The sequence below is a fragment of the Gekko japonicus genome, unplaced genomic scaffold (assembly GCF_001447785.1).
Source record: "Gekko japonicus isolate JY-2015 unplaced genomic scaffold, Gekko_japonicus_V1.1 scaffold52, whole genome shotgun sequence".
In the NCBI taxonomy this organism is placed as follows: Eukaryota; Metazoa; Chordata; class Lepidosauria; order Squamata; family Gekkonidae; genus Gekko; species Gekko japonicus.
Genome location: NW_015168653.1, coordinates 16,921 through 37,760, shown reverse-complemented (window position 1 = coordinate 37,760; position 20,840 = coordinate 16,921). Strand labels below are relative to the sequence as shown.

Sequence of the window (20,840 nt, the reverse complement as noted above, 5' to 3'; positions counted from 1 at the left end):
TTTTTTAAAACTTTAGTTCTGAAGGATTCCCCCCCCATTAAAAAAAATATAAAATTTATTTGGAAAAAAACCCATCACCACCCTATACAACTTACAATAAATGCGTGCATCGACATGGGAACGGATAGTGGCTGTTTGCAGCACAGAAAGCGACATTGGATTTTAAAAAATGCAATAAATAATCAAAATGCAATAATTGGCATTACTGAAAAGTGATTGTTGTGCAAAACCAGACAGGAGGTTTGTGGCACCTTAAAGAATCTCAGATGTAGAGCTACACTTGATGAGATGCTGGAAACTATGATCAAGTCTCCCTCCTCTTTGAAATGCAGTTGCTGGAGACTCCTGGTTGGATCTGAGGTGCTGAAAATGGCAGGTTCCCTTCCCTTTCCCAAAACAAATTAACTTAAAATGCACTACTTTTCTGTAATAGCAGCCACTGCCAAGTTGGCCTTTTACCATCTTCGGCTGATCAGGCAGCTCGTTCCCTTCCTCAAATGCAATGACCTGGCAACAGTGATCCATGTGATGGTCACCTCAAGATTGGACTACCGTCATATGAGCAACAATGACTACTAGCACTTTATTATGGTTTTAGAATTGTTTTAATTGTAACTTATGTTTTAACGTAACTTACCTGTTTTTATGTAAGCCACCCTGAACCGGCTTCGGCCGGGAAGGCGGGGTAGAAATTCAATAAATAAATAAATAAAATAATATATAGTGCAATCCTATGCAGTTGCACCAATATAGGCCCACTGACTTCAATTTTTAACTGTGGTGTGACCCAGCAAAATCTCCGGCATTCAACATTTAACAGCTGCACTCTTTTAATCCACTGAAGTCAAGGGACTTAGAACACTATAACTTTGTTTAGGACTGCATTGAGAGAACATTGTTTTGAAAAGCAAAAGAAAAATAAAAGCTACACGCAAATGCTGGAGTATCCTTATTAATAAGGATCGCCAACCTCCAGGTGGGGCTTGGAGAGCTGGAATTACAACTGATCTCCAGACTACATAGATCAGTTCCCCTGGAGAAAATGGCCGCTTTGGCAGCAGGACTCAATTGCATTATACCCCACTAAGGTCACCGTCCTCCCCAAGCTCTATCCCCAAATCTCCAGGAATTTCCCAACCCAGAGTTGGCAATCCTATGACTTACCATCAGGCATTAACTAATCAAGAAACAAGTTGAAAACACCCCATTCTTTAAAATAATGATATTAACTAATCAAATAGATGGGAGGCACTTGGTAATAATGTGAGACTATCATTCATTCTCAGCATTCTGGCTCCTTGCTAACTGTTTTACAGACCAGTACAGACGTTGAGAGCATGAGGCGAAAGGGAGTGAGTTAGCAGATAAAGTAAGTGACCTGGACATTGACCAATCAACACAATACCCATCTCACCACTAAAGAAGATTGCATTGCTAGATCTCTGTGCAGTGTTTCTGCCAGTAATTGTTTTCTCTTTTGATAAGGAGGTCTCAAACTTTGTTCAAGTTGTCGTTCTGTTACTGAGGCCTTGGTGTGCACATTTCTTTATGAGAGACCTAATATATAACAGTGGGACAATGAGGAGGCAACTCAACATTGAGGTGCTCAGCTGGTGGCTTGTGTTCCAGCTACTGACTCAAACCAAGGCACATATATGCAGGATTGTGGCTGAATCAGGATCTGGCTAGATGAAGCCCAGAAACAGCCCTGGGGTAAACAGAGAGCCTTGCTGGTTCAACCAGTTCACATGGCTAGTGTGCTTCTGCTATCCCTGTGAACCTCGACCTAGCTAAACGTCGTTTGTGACTTCAACCTCCATACTGCTCTGGAGGACAGATCCCTGCTCCTGGGGAGTCTGTAGCCTGCTTTAGGACCCTGCTGACAGAACCAGATAGGGTTGCCAGGTCCCCTTGCCATCAGAGTAGGAGGGGGTTGGGGGGCATCTTGGGGGTGGGCAATACGTCACACGCAATGCTCTGTTTTTTGGGCAAAAACTCTTATGGTTTTTTGGCTTCAAAACCACAGAGTTTACCCAAAAACCAGAGCATTGCCACATGACATTGCTGAAATGATGGCATCACTTCCGGGTGACGTCATCGCACTGGGGACATCCCTGTTTGGCGGTGGGGTTTCCCCTGCCAGCCAGCTGGCCAGCGGTGGATTGGAGCCCTCAAAAGCAGAGGAATCCCCGCTGGGACCTGGGGGCCAGCAACCCAAGAACCAGAGCACACAAGCTGCTATTCTAGCTCCGCCTCTTCTGCCCTGCTGCTTGTCTTCTTGGGGTGTCAAATGTCTCTTTTGTGAGAGGTTTTTTATGCATTTAAATAGAGACCGTCCACCTGTCTGCTTGAAATTGGTAGGCAGAATGCCACACATGAGACCTTCAGGCTCAGAAAGTTCCATCCCAAATGGGTATAGTATTAGTTATATACTTTGTGCATATTGCACATTTTTACCTGCTTTATAAACCTCACAAGGCTCATACTTTTTCTTCGGTCAGCAAAGAGATTAGCCAATGAATCATTATATTATGCAGACTTCGATTCCAGGAAAAGCATCATAATAGCCAGATACAAATTTAAGTGGGGGTAGATGGATTAGAGGGAGAAACGGTTGCTGATGCACGATTCTTCCCAGAGTTCAACAACTTTTAGCCTTGTAGTTTTCCACTTAACTCTTTTAGTATGGGTGTCCTCCTCTGCCTCCACCTAAAGTGCCTTAATTGACATTTAAGCAGCACATTAATCTTTCCAGGGACTATTTTGCTAGCCCGTTTGTTTTCATTAAGAGAGAAAAGGGCAGGGCCATCTTCAAAGCTCTCTCCCTCCACCAATTCATGCATTTATTCAGTTCAGCCAGCTCAACTATTTTTGAGGATCAGAGGGAGGCAATGTGGTACAATATACTTCAATAAGGCTCACACTGTTATAGTAGTTTGAAGACTGGTTTATGTATTACAATTAATTCTTGATTTTCGCTGCATTGGCTGACATGGCCTTTGGTAACAGAACTTGTATACACTCTGTCGGAAATCCCATCGTTATCATTCAAAATAGCAAAGATTATTCATGTTAAAAATATTTTTACCCACTGAGATGATGCTGTGATACTGGCTCCGGTAATTAACATTTTGCAAGCAAAAAAGTATTGATTGCCTAAGAAGACCTGGAATAATATTTGTTGTTCATGGGAAAGGTGGTGGTTCAGAAATATCTTTTTGGAAACGAATGAATGGTTGGGTGGGTGACATATTCCATCCGATTTGGGTCCTACAGGCAGTCAACTAGAGGAAGGTTGGGTATTAATTTTCAACATGGGGGAAGACCAGTGCAGAAGCATAATTTTTACACAGGAACATTTCCCCAGTTTGAGGCAGTAATCACTAAGCTCCAAAACTGGATGCGATCCAGATGCAATATCCAAGATCATGGTGCTAAACTCTTGGCATCAATGCTGGGATAGATATCAGCCCCAACCAGCTTCAAGCGTCAAGCTCTTCATCCCATTCATTCATTCAGCATGATTTATAACAACCATGAAAGACAGTACATTTGCAAAATGGAAAGTTCTGAGCGTTGCAATTTTATCAATGGTAAGGGGACCCAAGAGAAGAAATTCTTGCCAGAGCCAGTGTGGTGCAATGGCTGGAATTATATATACACATTATATGTGCTATCTATTACATACACATATGGTGGGGAGGGAAACCACTTCGGAGGTCGGCTACCTAAGCTTCTTGGAAGAATGGCAGAATAGAACCTTAACAAAATTAAGTAAATAACACTGGCTTTAGTGAAATGTGCTTAAATCTCTCCCAGTGCTTGCATTTACCTGGACTGTTCCTCTACTTTTTTTTTTTTTTAAAGCATAATGTGGGTTTGGAGTGCTGGAAGTCAGAAGACCACACAAATTGCTCTATGAAAGAATTCTTTATTAGTTTTGGAAGCTGAATTGCAACCAAAATAGTTGGGGGGGAAAAGAATGATGGGTGTACTGCCTAAATTGTAAGGCTAATAAATAATGCAGTCTCTGATGCAGAGCAGGGAATTCCAGGAAGGTGAAAAATAGGTCTTGTGGATAAATGAGGGTGTGTTTAATGTGGGAGTTCCTTTCCCAGCTACTTCTTTTGCCGTTTGGCTGGGGATAGGATAGCCCTGTCATCATAAATATTACAATGTCTGAGGATACGCCTAACCCCCCAAAAATATGCAGGTAAAGATAATCTTTTGACCCTCACTGATTTGGAGAAGTGTTACAGCACTCCCTAGGAACTTGATTGCCTGCGGATATGGTAGATTGTGTGCAGACACAAACAGTAATGTATTTTTCAACCTCCCTTGTCATTTGCCGGTAGGAGACTTGAATTTCAGAAGGTGACCTAAATCTTTCACTGCAACAGATGCTTCTGCTGCCACACATGTGTATCTTTATAGAGATGTTAAAGGAGTAGACGGCTACTTATTTTTAAATACAAGAAGCATGATTTGATGGAGCTCTAGGATGTTTCTGCCCCCTTCTTTTGGCAGCTTCTCTGGATGAAGACTTTTTTTTTTTGTTTCATTTGGCAATCCCTCAACGATCCCTCCTTTGTAACCAATGTTTTGGGGGGGTTGTATGCATTTTAACTGTTTTGTATGTGTTTTAACTGTGGTTTTTAATTCTTGTAAAAGTTGTTTTAATGATGTATGTTGGGGAGGGGGGTTGATTTTAATGGTTTTGCAATGTAATGCTCGTGTGCATTCCTTGGACAGCAAAGGTGACAAACAAGCAAGTATTGGAGCGCATAAAACCAGTCATGTCATTGGAAGGAAAAATCATAAAACTGCGACTGACTTATTCTGGCCATGTCATGCAGAAGAACTCACTAGAAAAAGCAATTATGCTTGGATTAGTAAAGGTAAACGTTTCTGTTGCTTGAAAGCCAGTCAAATCCGACTCTAGGGTTGCGGTGCTCATCTCTGTTTCCAAGCCGAAGAGCCAGCGCTGTCTGAAGACATTTCCATGGTCATGTGGCCAGCATGACTAAACGCCAAGGCACATGGAATGCTGTTACCTTCCCACCGAAGCGGTACCTATTTATCTACTTGCAATTTCTTGCTTTCGAACTGCTAGGTTCGCAGGAGCTGGAACCAGAGATGGGAGCTCACTCCGTCATGCAGCACTCGGGTCTCGAACTGCTGAACTACCGACCTTCCAGCCTGCAGTTCAGTGTCTTAACCACTTGAGCCACCGCAGCTCCATGCTTGGATTGGTTAGAGGCAAAAGGAAACTGGGCTGCCAAAGAACACAGTGGTTAGACACCATAAAAGTCGACACCAGCCTGAGCATGGAATGATTCAAAGAAACAGTACAGGACTGGAAAACATGGAAAGAGCCCACAGAATCGCCAAGAGTCAGTCACAAATGAATGGGTAACAACAACGATGTCATTTTATTACGCGTGTTTTAAATTGTTAGCCCCCTTGGCGGCCCTTGTAAGGGCAAAAAGGCAGGATATAAATTTTATGAATAAATAAATAGTAACTAACTACGTTATGCTGGTGTACTGAAAAAATAATTCTTCCCAATCTCAAATTATAAAAGAGAAACTCCTGTTTCTGATATATCAGTAGAGGAGATCTCTTTTGCCTTGGAAGAGTGGGTATTTCTTGTTAAAAACCCAAAGTGCCTGGTTTATGAGGATTTAGATGTTACGAGGATTTTCCCAACCACCGGAAGAACCTACAGATGTAGTTAATTATTTGGAGACTTGGTTCCCCTAATTAATCAATTACTCAAAACCTCAAAGAAAGTATATTTTAAAAATTAGCACAATTATTACCTTCCATTTCTCCAAGGAGCTCTAATAATAATTAATAATTATTGTATGGCACTGTGTGTAGAATAGTCGGGAGATCCTAAGATTGTCTGACAGCATCTAGAATACTTGTTGCTAAATGCTGGAAGACCTATAGCTTACCTACTAGAGAAGAGTTGATCATAAAAATCTGTGATGTGGCAGAAATGGATAAATTGAATATGATACTTTTAGGAAAAGATGAAAAAGGTTTCCAAAAAAGATGGTACAACGTTAACAAATGGTTTAGAAATAATGTTTAATGTAAACTCCAAAGTTTGATTTATATACTGCAATTTTGTTTTTCCCTTTTGTAATGTAAAATCATAAATAAATCTTTTAAAAAAGAAGTTCTAGCTCTTTTAGCGTTATGCACCACTAGGTGGTGAGCTAGAGTTGTTTTTAATGCAAGAGATGTTCCAGGGGTGGTTTGCCATTGCCTGCCTCAGCATCACGACCCTGGCATTTCTTGGAGGCTGCCCTTCCAAATACTAGCCAAGGCCAACCCTGCTTAGCTTCCAAGATCTGAGGAGATCTAGGTCAGGGTCAAGGAACTCTGTTCTATGTTAATAAGTCATTTAATCTATTAAGCTACTTAGTCGTAGACAGGAAGGCCATCCATAACACTGCCCTTCTAAAATCAAATGGCAAAAATATGGAATGTTCTCTATTACCACAGAGTGCTCCAGTTTTTTTTTTTTTAAGACAAAAGCAAAAATGAACACATTCAAAATTGATGGTATTGTAGAAAACCCACAGTTTAAATATGCAAGGACCTTAATTGCAGTAGAACAAAATCAGCCACAGTTGCTTACTGTTTTTATAGTGAAGAGAAACCTGTCATTATTCCACCACCTTGAGAGGCAATCAGCTTTGGATATGAACCTGAAAGAAAAGCTATCACTGTTTTCTTTTGCATCAAATTTGAGGCTACGCTGAGATATCCGGGACAGCTGTGTAATTTACAAGGCAGCTAGTTCTCTGGGAGTCATCTCTTCTGGAAGGAAGGAGAGTTTTTAATTTGCAATTAACAATTAATCTGTGGTCCCACATTTTAGTAACTGAGAATGGAGTCATTAAACTTTTAAAATGCTACATAATTTAGGAATCTGTGCACGCGTTTACAACGGAGGCCCATTGAGTGCCACTAGTCTTGGTTTCATAAATGCCGATTGCTTTCAATGAAATGGGACCCTCAGGAACTATTCTATTAACAAGCCCTTTAGCAGCCAGTAGCAATATACATTTTTATTGGTGGATAAAATACAGATAGTCCTGATTTAAGAGGCCTCTTAAGTGTTCATAGTTTCTCACAGACTGAACAAGAGCTGTACTTCTAAAGTGTAAAGGCTTATGGAAAGTTAAAAAGACAACAAAACTATGCCTGAGAAAGGTAAGAACCAAAGGCAACCTCCAGCCAAAATGAAGCCTTTTTAATGTCAACAGTAGAGACTTAAGCAACTGCTGAATCCTATCAATGAAAACAGTAGGATCTAAACATACTTGACTTTGGGTGATTGTGCCCAGTACAATGATCACATTTATTTGTTCGAAATATTTTCATCTCACTGTTGACCCAAACTGGCCTATGCCGTGTCCTATGGCAAGTTCAAACCCATCATATTGGAAATATCAAATAGCCATTCCCTCAGCAGCCATTAGATAACCAAAACAAAATGGCGGCCACTTCAGAAAGAACACCAGCATTCAAAATTCAACAATGTTACCACAATGATGACTCCAGAGGCCTTCTCAAGACACGGTTTTGGCTGAAGCCTAAGAACACAGAGAAACAAATGTTTCTCCCTCCTCAGGAGAGAGTTCCATAGCTCTGGTCCTGCCTTGTGCTCTTTAGCCACATACCAAACTTGCATGTTGGTAGCATACAAAGTAAGACTTCTGTTACCAATTGGAGCATGCCTATGGAAGAAGGTAGGTGTCTGAGGAGTAGGAATCCCACCATTCTTACACTTATGAGCTCCAAGGAGCCTTCCTGGTGGGTGGCACTGGCTCTCTCAATGGCCAGGGCAGCCCTAGCATCCCAGGACCAGATCTGTGGATGGGCAGCAATATGGGGGGGGGATGGCATGGCCACTCCTAGAGCTGGCCATGCCTGCCCCTCCCTCAGCAGGGATGTGGGACTGTGCTGCCAAGCTGTAACTGCTGGCAACCCTGCAGCTGAGGCTAGCAGCATCCCCAACCCACTTAGACCCGTGTCTGCCTGTGGAGAGGCCTTTTGAGGCATTGGGGGAGAGCAGAGCTCAAAAAGAGAGGGCCCACATCAGAAGCCCAATCCTGCCTATTCCCCACATTCCATGAAGACCTCCTCAATCTTATGGAGCACTGGGTGAGGCCAGGGCCACCCCACCTCCTACTGCTCCTTTAAAAGACAGGCCTCAGGTGAGCTGAGGAGGACAGGCCATGACAGAAAAGACAAGGTTGTAGTGAGGGTCAACCCTCTCCTCTCCATTGACTGAAGCGTCTCCAAAGGGTTGACACGGCAGGGCACAAGAACCCCAAGCAAACTGGATCCTGACCGGCGGTGTGCATTTGGATCTACCCAAACCGAAAATATACCCGAAAAAATCTTATCAGTATTTTTTGGTATATTTTAGCATCCCCAATGTATCCAGGTTTTCTTGGGAAAGCAAAAAAAAAAAATCTCCCCCCAAATCCCGGATATATTCAGGAATTACTGGTAGATCCAAAAACAGCTTTACAGGTGTTTGCTTGGATTCTACTGCAGTCCCTTTAAAGAAAGCCCAAGGATCAGCTGTGCAGGTGGAACAGACTGTTCCTGTCGGCTTGGCTTGGGGCTGGCTTCTCATGCAGTCCAGTTTAAACCGGGCTGCAGGAGAAGCCATCCCAGCCAGGATCTGCCCGCCACAGGGAAATTGCTCCCGGTGCGTCTGGCTTCTCCTGCAGTTTAAACCAGCACTGAGAATGTGCTGCCAATCACAGGCTTCTCAACACATATATGAATGGGAGGCTCAAACATGATCTTCACGTGTGATAAATGTACATGGATGCATATTAAACTCCCCATTCATATCATGTCCCAAATGGCTCTGAAAATAAATTTATTTTTCAGTGTTCAAAGTATTTCACGATATTACTGAGTCTCCTTTTCAACAGCCCTGTAAACCAGGCCACAATTATAATTATTATTCCCATAGTACATATGAGAGGGAAGTAGATATGACTGTGAGAGAGAGAGCATGGCTTGCCTAGGACTATCTATTCTGTTCGTAGCAAAGGCAAGATTTAAACAAAGGATTTCCAAATCAGAGCTTCCCTGCTTAGGCACTATGCTATACCAGCCCCCTTGATAGGTGTTCTGATTCATTTAAAGCAGTGAAAGTGGGCAATAAACTGGTTAAAATGACTGGGGAAATGCAACAGTTTCTGAAAGGCAAAAGAACTACCCTAAGAACTAATGTTTTAAATAAACCACCACCTGGTATTTAGAAAAGCATGGAAAGTCACTTTCTACAGAGCACTTAGCTGTATGGTATGGATGCTGTTTTTGTGTGGCCCAGTGTCATGGTGTACCAGCATCAGTATTTCAGAACCACGTGGAATGGCTAGATGACATGACTGCTTCCCAAGACAGCATTGCCCTGTACTGGTATGGGAAGTGAGAAAAGCGACCACGACAGGTGGGAGCGGTGGCACAGGCAGTAAATGCCTGCAAGTAAAACTATCTCCGAACAGCCTTAATAGCTGTTCGAGTCCCACATTCATTGGTGACCATACTGCAAATCTGGTATTTGAACCAGGTCTTTTTTCTAAGCATATGAAAGCTTCAGACACTTTCTTTGAAGGCATTACTATTTAAATCAATAGCAGTAAAAACTAATTACCATAATTTCACTGCCAATGACTGGCATGCTTAGTTTCTTAGCCTCTAGGTGGTATTATACCTATATAAAAAAAATTCCTCCATGGGTTCAGCTGAATGCAATCCTATTGCAAATATGCACAAAATGAGTCAAATTAGTGGCTCTCAATCTATTGGTCAGGACCCAAAAGCGGATTGTGACTATTTCACAGATGGGTCATGAGACCAGGAGGAAGGAGAAGAAATAGGATAAGTGGAAAGAGGAGGTTCTAGGAGGTTGGATTGCAAATTTGGAGTTATCTCTGACAATGAAAAACAGCTGTTCGCTAAACATAAGAACATAAGAGACGCCAATGTTGGATCAGGCCAAAGGCCCATCCAGCCCAACACTCTGTATCAGACAGTGGCCAGAAATACCAGTGCCATCAGGAGGTCCACCAGTGGGGCCAGGACATTAGAAGCCCACTGTTGACCCCCCCAAGCACCACTATAGTGTATCTTTATAGTGTAAACAAGTGTCTATCTTTATAAATACTAGCCATGAAAAGGAAAACACATGCTTGTCCAGTGTTAACTGATGTAAGAGTCCTGCTTTTTTTTGTTGGGGAGGGGGAACGTAGCATGGCATTCCTTTACAAGAGGGTCGCAGAAACTACTTCAAGTTTAGAAGTGGATCCCGCTTCAAAATGCTTAAGAACCATTGGGTTGAATGATGAGGTGTTCAGCCAGGGCTTTTTTCCTGGGGGAACGTGCCGGAATGGAGTTCCAGAACCTCCTTGACAAAATTCTTTTAAAAATGTTTAAAAGTTCATGAGCCTTTAGTATACAGACTGAAAACTTCATTTCCTTCTTGAGAGTTCTGGGACCTCTTTTTTTTGTAAAAAAGAAAAGAAAAAAGCCCTGTGTTCAGCCATACTGGTCGCCCATAATGGAAGTTCCATGTGGGACTTGGGAGATATGTAGGCAAAAGACAACCCATGCGGAAGTGATATATTACATATGTATCCCACCCCTTCTCCAAGGAGCTCAGAATAACATACGTGGTATCCCCTTCACTATTTTATCCTCGCAGCCAACTCATGAAGTACATTATATGTTGAGAGAGTGACTATCCCAACACTTTTAAGTGAATTTCATAGGTGGGTGGGGATTGGAACCTGTGCCCCCCCCATTACTACACTTGGAAATAAATTGCCTACAAGGAACAAATCAACCAAATGGTCCCAGACAAAAAAATGTGTTTAGAATTATTAAATCTGGAGGCTGTAGAAGAGTTTTGGGCAGCCTCTAGTTGAGTGTGCCTCTTTTTATCTGTCTTTGGATATTTACTAGTTGATAGTAAGCTATGTATGAAAATATGTACTGGAGTATTCTTCTGCTTTGTTGAAATAAACAGGGCCTATGTACTATGACTTAATACGAGCTGGCATTCATTGTCTTAACACTTGTGAATTCTAGCATGCCCCATAAATGGCTCACTTTCACAGCTTATGGCTACCGTGGAATCAGGAAATTCTTTATGTGCTAAAATCTAAAAATCTTATATAATCAAAAGATATTTCAGAGTCGGCACTTTTTTCCTGGATGGATTTTTGCTGAGTCTCATTTGCTGAATATGGAAATATTCGTATTTCCATAACTTCAGAAGACAGAACCTTTTCTCAGTTGACTGCATCCTGGCTTACGATTTTTTAAACATTTATCTGCACCATTCATTATTTACCCTTTATGTATTATTAATTACTTGTCATTCACTTCAAATTTGTTTATAAATAATGTATGAGAGTGGCTGGGCTTTTCGTTGTTGTTTTTTTTTTAAAGCAGAAATTCATTGTAGCATGGTGGAATCTAGATTTATTTTATTTTTATTTTTTTGTCTCTCCAGGAACCATTGTTTTGGCTTAGCTCACTGAAACGGCTTTCTCTTTCTGAACTTTCTTATCATGCCAAGTAATCTATTTAACCTAAAAATGTTGCAGTTCTGTTTCCTGGGTTGGCAAATAAAGAAAGCAAGCAATTGGATTTGAATTTGATAGCAAGAGCTTGTCTGCATTGCAATGCTTGATAATTAGAAGCCTGCAGTCAAAGAGTTGGCTGGTGAGTTCCCCCACTGTTTCCTGGCCCTCCTTGCCCCCTCTTGGTTGATTGGTCATAGCACTTGATGGACAGCAGTAAGTTCAAATCAGTAGGATTCCTCATCAGGGTACAAACCCAGCATAATGCAATACAGTACAGTGCAGGCCAATCACAAGACCTAGAATGGTGGGTCAATGTTTTTTATTTCATTTTTTAAAGTGACTCAATGCAGCAGCTTTCACGTGATAAATACAGAACACTAAACTAAAGACAAACTAAAATACATAGCAGGATGTTCCCAATTCAAATCTTATCTCTGCCACGAACTCATTAGGTGGGTGCAAACCATTCTCTCCCAACACACAACCCTCCCCACCACCATTTGTCTACCTGTCTGCCATATTTTACCCCACCCCCTTTCTTTGCAGAGTTCAGGGCAGTGTACGTGGTTCTCTCCTCCTCTACTTTATCCTCACAGCCACTCTGTGTGGTTGGTCAGGCTGAAACAGTAAATGTCTCATGGTAACCCAATGAGCTTGATGGGGAGGGGCCACGGCTCAGTGGTAGAGCATCTGTTTGGCATGCAGAAGGTCCCAAGTTCATTTCCCATCATCTCCAGGTGTGAAAGACTTCTCCTTGAGAGCCTGGAGAGCTGCTGCCAGTCTGAGTAGGCAGTACTAACTTTGATGGACCAAGGGACTGATTCAGTATAAGGCAGCTTTGTGTGTGTGTGTGTGTCTTAGCAAGGATCTGAACCTTGATTTCCACAGTCCAACCCCCAACACTCTAACTATAACACCATGCTAGCATCTACTTTATGGAGAAAATAACACTCCTTTATCTTGTAAGGTTGTCATATAGATTCCAGCAAAAAGTTGTTTGTGAAGCACTTTGAACACTTGTTAACTGCCATATGATACGAAGTAAAATTATTAGTATTTTAAATTGAAACCAACAGTAGTGGAATGTCAGGAGTCAACTTCAGCCAAAGAGAAATAATAATACAGCAGCAGAAAAACATAGGCATCAAAATCAACAGTAACAATAATTCGCCACTAAAAGCCTTGAAAAATTAAAATCAATAACCTTCATCTGGTACCAGAAATACAAAAGCATATGTACCAAAAGAAATGGATGAAGGAAGTTCCGTAAGTGACATGCCACAATGGTAACTGCTCATATCATTTCTAAGGATGGGGCCCACAGAGCAGGGTATCTGACAAAAGATCTCAAGCAACACTGGGTACCCAATCATTCATTGTTTTAAAGGTAAGAACCACCACTCTGAGTTGTGCCACGAAGCAGACTGGTACCAATACTGGTGAGATACATTCTCAGTAGCCTTTACCACTCTTGTGGCTATATTCTGACCAAAGTGAATATTCTGAGCAATCTTTTTTGGGGGGTATTATGTGTGTGTGTGTGTGTGTGCTTGCATGCCTGGAAGTCACAGTGACTTCTGGTGACCCCTAGTGAGGCTAGGACGTTTTCAGACAAGTGGTATATTTGCCTGCCTTTGCGTCCCAGCCCTGGTATTCTTTTGGAGGTTGCCCTTACAAGTATTTGCCAGGGTCAGCCCTGCTTAGCTTCCGAGATCTGATGAGACTGGGCTTGCCTGAGCTATTTCAAAGGCAGCCCAACATTACAAAAGCAGTACAGTAATCTAACTTGGATGTAATCTGAGCAGGTGGTATTTATGGTCAGATGCGCCCCCCCCCCCAGAAGGGCCCCCAGCTGATTCATCAGCCAACATCATTTAAAAGATGCTACTTGTCATAGCTGACAGGCTGCGTGAAGCCATCTGTTTCATTCAGTCTTACCCAATCCTCTCCCTACTACAGCCCCTGTTCACATGGCTTTTGTACATGCAAGTCCCATGATTTTTCCACACAGACTTTTTGGGTGGCCAAACAGGGCCCCCTTTCCCCCATCAGAAAAGCTGGTTGGATCCAACCTGATATCAGTACAGAAAAAGACCCAATGGTAGTGCCAAGCTGTGAAGGTACCCCTTAGGGAAAGTGTGTTCCTTCCAAGAACAGTGATTCTTAACCTTCGATCTGCTACTGCCCACCAAGTATGAAGCTTCACCATCATCATGTCCCTCAAACAAGCAGCTAAACATTAAGCCATTAAAAAAAACAAGATAACTTTAATGATATCGGACTATTTATGATATATGCCTATGACCTACAGATCTCAGGCATGCATTATGCTCGATGGCCAAATATGCAAAATGTTATGTTCAACCCAAATGACTGCGTATGCTGGGTGACGGTGAGCAGGGAGAGATATGAGTTAATATGAGAGAGAAAAAACAAGGTGCAAGACTGAGTGGAAGTCTTCTGGACATGCTTGACATTTGATCAATCTGGTTTTGTGTGCAAGCTTTTCCATCAGGGCAATTGATTAACCTGGCAACTGACATTTTAAAAAGTGTCAACTTTTTGCAAGGTCAGTTACTTATGGGTTCAGGAAAAATACCTACAAGGGCAAGAGCAAGGTCTGGGGAAGGAAATTTCACTGTACTATTTTTCATTTTTTTTAAGTGCCAGATTTTGTGTGTTCCTAGCTGATAAGTGTATAAATCACCCTCTTCTTGATAACCATGTAAAAAAAATCTTACATATACCCTAATTTCTAGGATGCTAGTAAAAACTGAGTTTTTACATAGATGCTGAAGAAATTCAACATAAATGGTCCCTGTCCTCCCTCCCTACTCTCCAAAGCAGCTGCTAAAGCTTCTAGGTGCCATCATTGACTACTGGGCAATATTTCCTCACTTGAGGTTAGGGCTGCCAAATCCCCCCGGAGGGCGGATTTTCCCCCGCTTTGGAGGTCCGATTTCCGCCCCCGCAGAATCGGCCCCCGGGGGAAACCCCACCCCGGCGTCCACGTCACCCAGATGTGACGTCATGACGCCAGGTACGCTGGGGGCGGGGCCACAGCCATTTGAGGGGAAAACGCGTGCTCAGGGTCGCCAGCCGGGAGCCCCCCGCCGCCAGGTAAAAATCATTTGGCAACCCTACTTGAGGTTGACTGTGGGATTGTCCTTTGGCTCCTGGGCTCTCTCACCGTAGCAGCGAGGAGGCATAGGTGGTATTCTAAAACCTTCCAATCAGCTGTCACAGATGCTGCACTTCCTGTTGTTGGTATAATGGCCACACCCTCCGCAGTCTTTTCATAATCCAAGGCAGGCAGGTACTTTATCTTTTTTTTTTTGCAGTTGACTCATTCGTTTTGAACAGACGGCACATCAACCTGACCCTACAAGTGCTTTCTTGGAAGAAAACAGTACTGAATTCAAAGGGCTTTACTTACAAGTAAGTGTGCGAAGAGTTCACCCTTTGTCATTCAGCCCTAATATTCAAGATAAACAAAACAACACTGAGTTCAATATGCGTGATTCTCATGGCCCTTTCTTACACGCCCAGGGAAATGCTGATTGCCACTTTGGGGTCGGGAAGCAATTTTTCTCCAGGCCAGCCAGAGATCCTGGAGGGTTGTTGTTTTTTTGTTATCTTCTGGGCCTGGAGCAAGGGTCACTGGGTGTGTGTGCTGGGGGGAGGTATTTGTGAATTTCCTGCATTGTGCAGAACATTAAACTAGATGGAAGAAAGGGAAAAGGTGCCTTTCCCTGTTGGGAAACTCCCTTAGACCATGGGCTCCCTGGAAAGCACCCTGGTAACCAGCTGCCACCACTCAGGTACCACCTGAGAACATCTATATTGACCTGCTGAGAAGTTGTCCTTCTAGCACAATTGTAGAACATTAACAAAATAACAGGGTGGAAACCTTGAAGACCTTATAGTAAATGACGTAGTGCCTCTACAGCCTGGCACATAGGGAAGAGATCAATAGAAATATATTGTACTAAACAAAGACCAAAAATATAAAAAGAAAAGTTTATTGTAGGGAAGGGGGGGGAACAGTGGTTGGATTCCAAAAAGGTGTAGGACAAAGATATGGGGGGGGGGAGAGAGATACACAACAATGCAGCGCACAGATTTTCAAATAAAAGCTGCCATAAAGCTGGTCTCTAACTGAACCGTGTTCACATCACCTAGGCTGTAGTAGATTTCTCAGAACATGTACAGAGTTCCTTGCAGCTCCAAGTTGATGGAGGAATACTTAACCCCCACCCACCATCCTTGGGTCACCAGATTTCACATTGTTCCAAATGGAAAAGAGAGAAAATCCCAAATGCACAGATACTCATGGTCAATGGAATCTGCCCTAAGTCAGCCTCCTCACTAAGAGTGACTACCTGATCTAGCCTCTCCAATATAAAGTCTCATCTCTTATCTCAGAGGCTAGCTTCACCAAGTAGAAAATTACTAAAATGATGGTCTCGCCCCAGCAAGTAGACATTAATGATTCTGAACTTCCATGACAAATAGGTGGTCTGGCCCAAAACAGTTGGTTCTTTGTCTAAAAAAGACTAATTTTTCCAAGGTGATCCAATATGGAATGGGATTGAAGAGGCTATTCTGATGTAAACCCCAGGGGACCAAGATTTTAGACACTCAAGGAGACACTCAAGCCATATTGAACTTTAGGGGCTTCTTTCTTACTAACCTTTTGAGTGACTCTATATTTTTCCCCTTTATAATTTTGTTAAATATTTCATCAAGGTCAACTTACTCGGATGACCAAATGTTCACATATGGATCTTTCATTGGAATACATCCAAAATAAAGCCCAGTTGCCCCTTTACAGCATATCATGCAGCAGACATTTACATGGTACCTGAAAATATGTAAACTGCGAATGGTAGAGGTCTGGATAAATATGTAGCGTAGTTCCAACAACCAGCAGCAGTTCAAATTTGTGAAGAGAAGAACTGATGTATCCTGTGAAGCCCAGACACCAGATCTTTAGGAGAGCTTCCAGATCAAACAGGACTGTGAATGCAACCTGGAAAAAAATAATGAGGAGAACAGGTCCTACAATAAGGGCTTGTATCATACAAAAGCCATGAGCAGAGTGAGAACACAGAATAGGGCTTTCTTAGTTCCCTCTAATCCACTGACTACTCCATGAATTTTGATCCTGTGGAGAGCTGATGCCTCATGACTGCCTTATAGGGGAAAGTAGGGGCAGGTGTTGGAAGGGGGGAAAAGGCAGAAATCACCCTCCTTTCCACCAAGCGAAGAGCCCTTCTATCACAGGAAAGATACTAGGTGATAAGTCCCTGTGTTCATAGCACCTAGAACGTATTCACACAACCATTTTGGCCTGGCTGGATTACTGGCTCCTGTACTCACGGCAATCTCGTTGTCTGAAGAAAAACCTGAATGTTCATTGCGTAGTTTGTGGAAACCATCTACTTGAAACATAGCTGTGGGTCGCTTGTTTTGATATCCCCACAATACAAAAATAAGCAAACAGAATCTCAAGGCCAGAGAAAAGTTGGGATTTCCCCCCCACACACTAAAACAAAAAATGCTCACGATCTTGCAGGATGTAAACACTTTCCAATGTTCCATTATGAGATTAACAATTACAGAGTTTAAATATATTTTAATTTATTCCAAAGTGGTGTGGGTTAGATAATTTGCATTTCATATGCCTGTCAAAGTACTCAAAACTACCAACATTTTAAAAAATGTATTGAATGCTTTGCATAGCATTTGGGTACAATTGAAACACCTGATGTTTTCAAAAACAGAAGTAACTGTCTTGCACCCATGACGATTTGCTATTAAAAGACTTGGAATTCAGATTGATGTGAGCTTTTGGGGTATATCTTGTTAGTCATGAACCACTGTGGCTCCAGCTCTGTGGAATGGCCTCACTGAAGAGGGGAGCCCCCCCCCCCCTGGAGATCTTCAAGAGGCGCTGCAAAGACTGCCTGTTTTCCAGGGCTTTTGATGTGGAGTGTCAGGCATCTTTTAAGGGGGGGGGGAGATTGTGGGTTTGCTATTTTGTTTTCGGCTTTAACAGAAAATGTTTATAATTATTACTGTAAGCCACCTGGAACTGCAAGGAAAGGTGGGACATAAATGTTTTAATAAACTAAATAAACAAATATAAAGCGGGAACACAAATGACTGCAGTTCACCAGGCTGCCCAAATAGTTATACCTCCCAGGAGGGAACTGTGCAATGAAGAGAGTGAGGAAGGCAGTGAGTTTGGGATATCACCAAGGAGCGCATTCTCCACCTAATCTGGAAGAAAACTCCAGGAGAGTGCTGGCTTTACACCTTCCGAATTGGAGGGGTGTTTGATGCATCATTTTTTTAATTGCTTCAGAATCTGCCACACAAGACTTTGTACAGTGACATGTAATGTTCTGTCTAACAGGCAATTTCTTAATATTCCATCACATTACAGTGCAACCATGAAAGGGAACTGGGCTATGCACATAGGAGCAGGTTTGATTCTTAATAGTTTGGGTCACAGGGGAAGGGGGGGCAGCCATTTGCTTCCAAATGCAGCATTTTACATTCTCCCACACAAGTGAAAGGCTGCAAAAATTACAACACACTCTTGAGGCAAAGGCAGAACCAATATTTTGCCCCTGGCAGACACATCCTGATCCTAATAATGATGGGCATTTCACTAGTTAAGTAAATAAATCATTGCGCCCTTGTTTTCAGAACTGCTGACTCTGTAGACATTGGAACTTCTGCTGAACAATATTACAATTTTCTTCTGTAGAGAAGGGAATATTATATATTACAATTTTCTTCTGTAGAGAAGGGAATGTCATGCTCTCCTGTTAGGTATTTGGAATTCCGGGTGGTTCTTCTTAGTGATAAACTGTAGCAACAAAGGCCTTGAGCCTGACTATAGCGTTATAACATTCAACAGGCTAACACTTTCCCTCCTCCCTGCTTTAAAGCTGCAAGCTTCCAAAGTATTGATTATAAATTGACTTTGATAGTCTTACGAGAGAACAAATGGGTACTTGTATGTATCACGACTCAGAAAAAGTAAGTGCAATTTGAAGTACGTTATCTGAACTTGGTGGTGAACTTGAATTCCTCTTTTCAATTTTGAAAAAAGGGTAGAATTTGTCTACATTTACTACCGTTTGTTGTGAAAAATCACAGCTGCACTCCGCCTCCTGCTTTGTTTCATTACGACTGGCGTTTTGTTTGAGGAAACTGTCTTTCAGAATGCTATACACTAGGCCTGTCAGATGTTGTCAGAAAATATGAACAAATCAGTCAAGGATTATTACTGTGCTTTATAACCATAAAAACTGACATGCTTAAAACTGCTTGACATTCACCTGGGTCCTCTTATTTACTCTTACTGAAAAATGTCTGGCACTCACCTCTGCAAGGTAGAATTCATCATACTGCCTCTTAAAAGTTTCTCCCTTGTAATAATTGCTAGCTGCAACAATGACATCCACTGCCACCATGCTCAGGATAAACATATGGAAAACGGAAGACCTCATCATTCTCTGCAGAAGATAAAAAAACAACACACATAGCCATACTCTCTTCTCTGCTGGAAAAGTGTAACTTTATAATCAGACATAAAAAGAATTATAATCATTCATGTGGAGAAGAATTAGTGGGGCTAGAAACTCCTATGAATTGTTGGTGATGCACACAGAATTCTAGCAGTAATGAGAAAATTTGAAAACATGCAAAAAGTTAGGGAACCAGTTAAATAACTCAGAAACCAGAACCAACTCAATTAGAGCCTTCCATGCTCAGAAGCATGCATACCACTCTGACTTTCTTTCCTGACGCTATCAGCTGGCTAGACCCAACTCTTACAAATACATTATGTTAGTACAGAGGAGGGCAAACAAGATGATTAGGGGTTGGAGCACATTCCCTATGATGAAAGGCTGAAGAGTCTAGGACTTTTCAGTTTAGAAAAGTAACAACTAAGAGAGGACATCATAGAGGTTCATAAAATTATGCATAAGGTGGAGAGAGTTGACAAAGAGAATATTTTTCTCCCTCTCCCAAAATATTAAAACTCGAGGTCATCAAAGGAAGCTGATGGGCAGTAGATTTAGGACGGACAAAAGGAAATACTTCTTTACACAGAGGGTGATTAATATGTGGAATTTGCTGCCACAGGATGTAGTGATGGCCACAGGAATAAACAGCTTTAAAAGAGGATTAGATAGATTCATGGAGGATAGGTCTATCGGTGGCTACTAGCTGTGGAAATTGAGGGGAACCTCCACATTCAGAGGCCGTGAACCTCTGAGTATCAGTGCCAGGAGGCAACATCAGGGGAAGGTCTCGGCCTCTATGCTCTGTTGTTGGCCCTCCAAAGGAACTGGTTGGCCACTGTGAGACGGGATGCTGGACCACTGGTCCAATCTAGCAGGGCTCTTCTTACATTCTTAATGGATTTCTAACTTCACCATGGATCTTGGGCCAACAATTCATAAACTGAGATTTTTGTTTATATAGTATAAAATTAGTTAGACTGTGAAACAAAAGACCAAAAATCTTAAAATTCTGTATGGTATAATACAATCAGGATATAATGCTGACAAGCCAGTTGTATATAAGATACTGAAATCTCTATTAAATTCTGATGCAATATGAGATGCATCTGTTAATTTTAGTCCAACACAGATAAGGAACACACATTTTTATCCCACTCCAATCAATCACTTGTTCAGTTTCTGTAGCCAAATCTGACTAAATAACAGTGTTCTGACATCGCTTCCGTAATTATATGATCCCTGATTGGCTGGGCAGGAGGGAAGGCGGCATGAAACAGCCCAATCTTGTCAGATCTTGGAAGCTAAGCAGGATTGGTACTTGGAACGGAGACCACTAGGAAGAGTCTGCAGAGGAAGGCAATGGCAAACTATCTTTGCTTCGCACTTGCCTTGAAAACCCCTTGCTGGGGTCACCACCATGAGTCAGCTCCAACTTTAAAGGTAAAGGTAAAGGTTCCCTTGCTCGAAAGCCAGTCAAATCCGACTCTAGGGTTGCGGTGCTCATCTCCGTTTCAAAGCCGAAGAGCCAGCGCTGTCCGAAGATGTTTCCATGGTCATGTGGCCGGCATGACTAAACACCAAGGCACACGGAACGCTGTTACCTTCCCACTAAAGTGGTACCTATTTATCTACTTGCTTTCGAATTGGCTGGGCTCAT

The 20,840-nt window shown here is 42.2% G+C and overlaps 1 protein-coding gene across 1 annotated transcript in view; it reads right to left on the bottom strand.

The window, feature by feature from the left end:
• The window catches only part of NALCN (sodium leak channel, non selective), a gene marked incomplete at its 5' end in the record, with an annotated part of 154,275 nt that extends 135,107 nt beyond the window's left edge, over positions 1 to 19,168 (bottom strand). Inside the window, 2 exons of the mRNA XM_015415105.1 lie at positions 16,501 to 16,668; positions 19,037 to 19,168. Coding sequence (XP_015270591.1) covers positions 16,501 to 16,668; positions 19,037 to 19,168 — 300 coding nt within the window. The remainder of the gene's footprint in view (positions 1 to 16,500; positions 16,669 to 19,036) is intronic.
• Between the last annotated feature and the right edge of the window lie 1,672 nt (positions 19,169 to 20,840).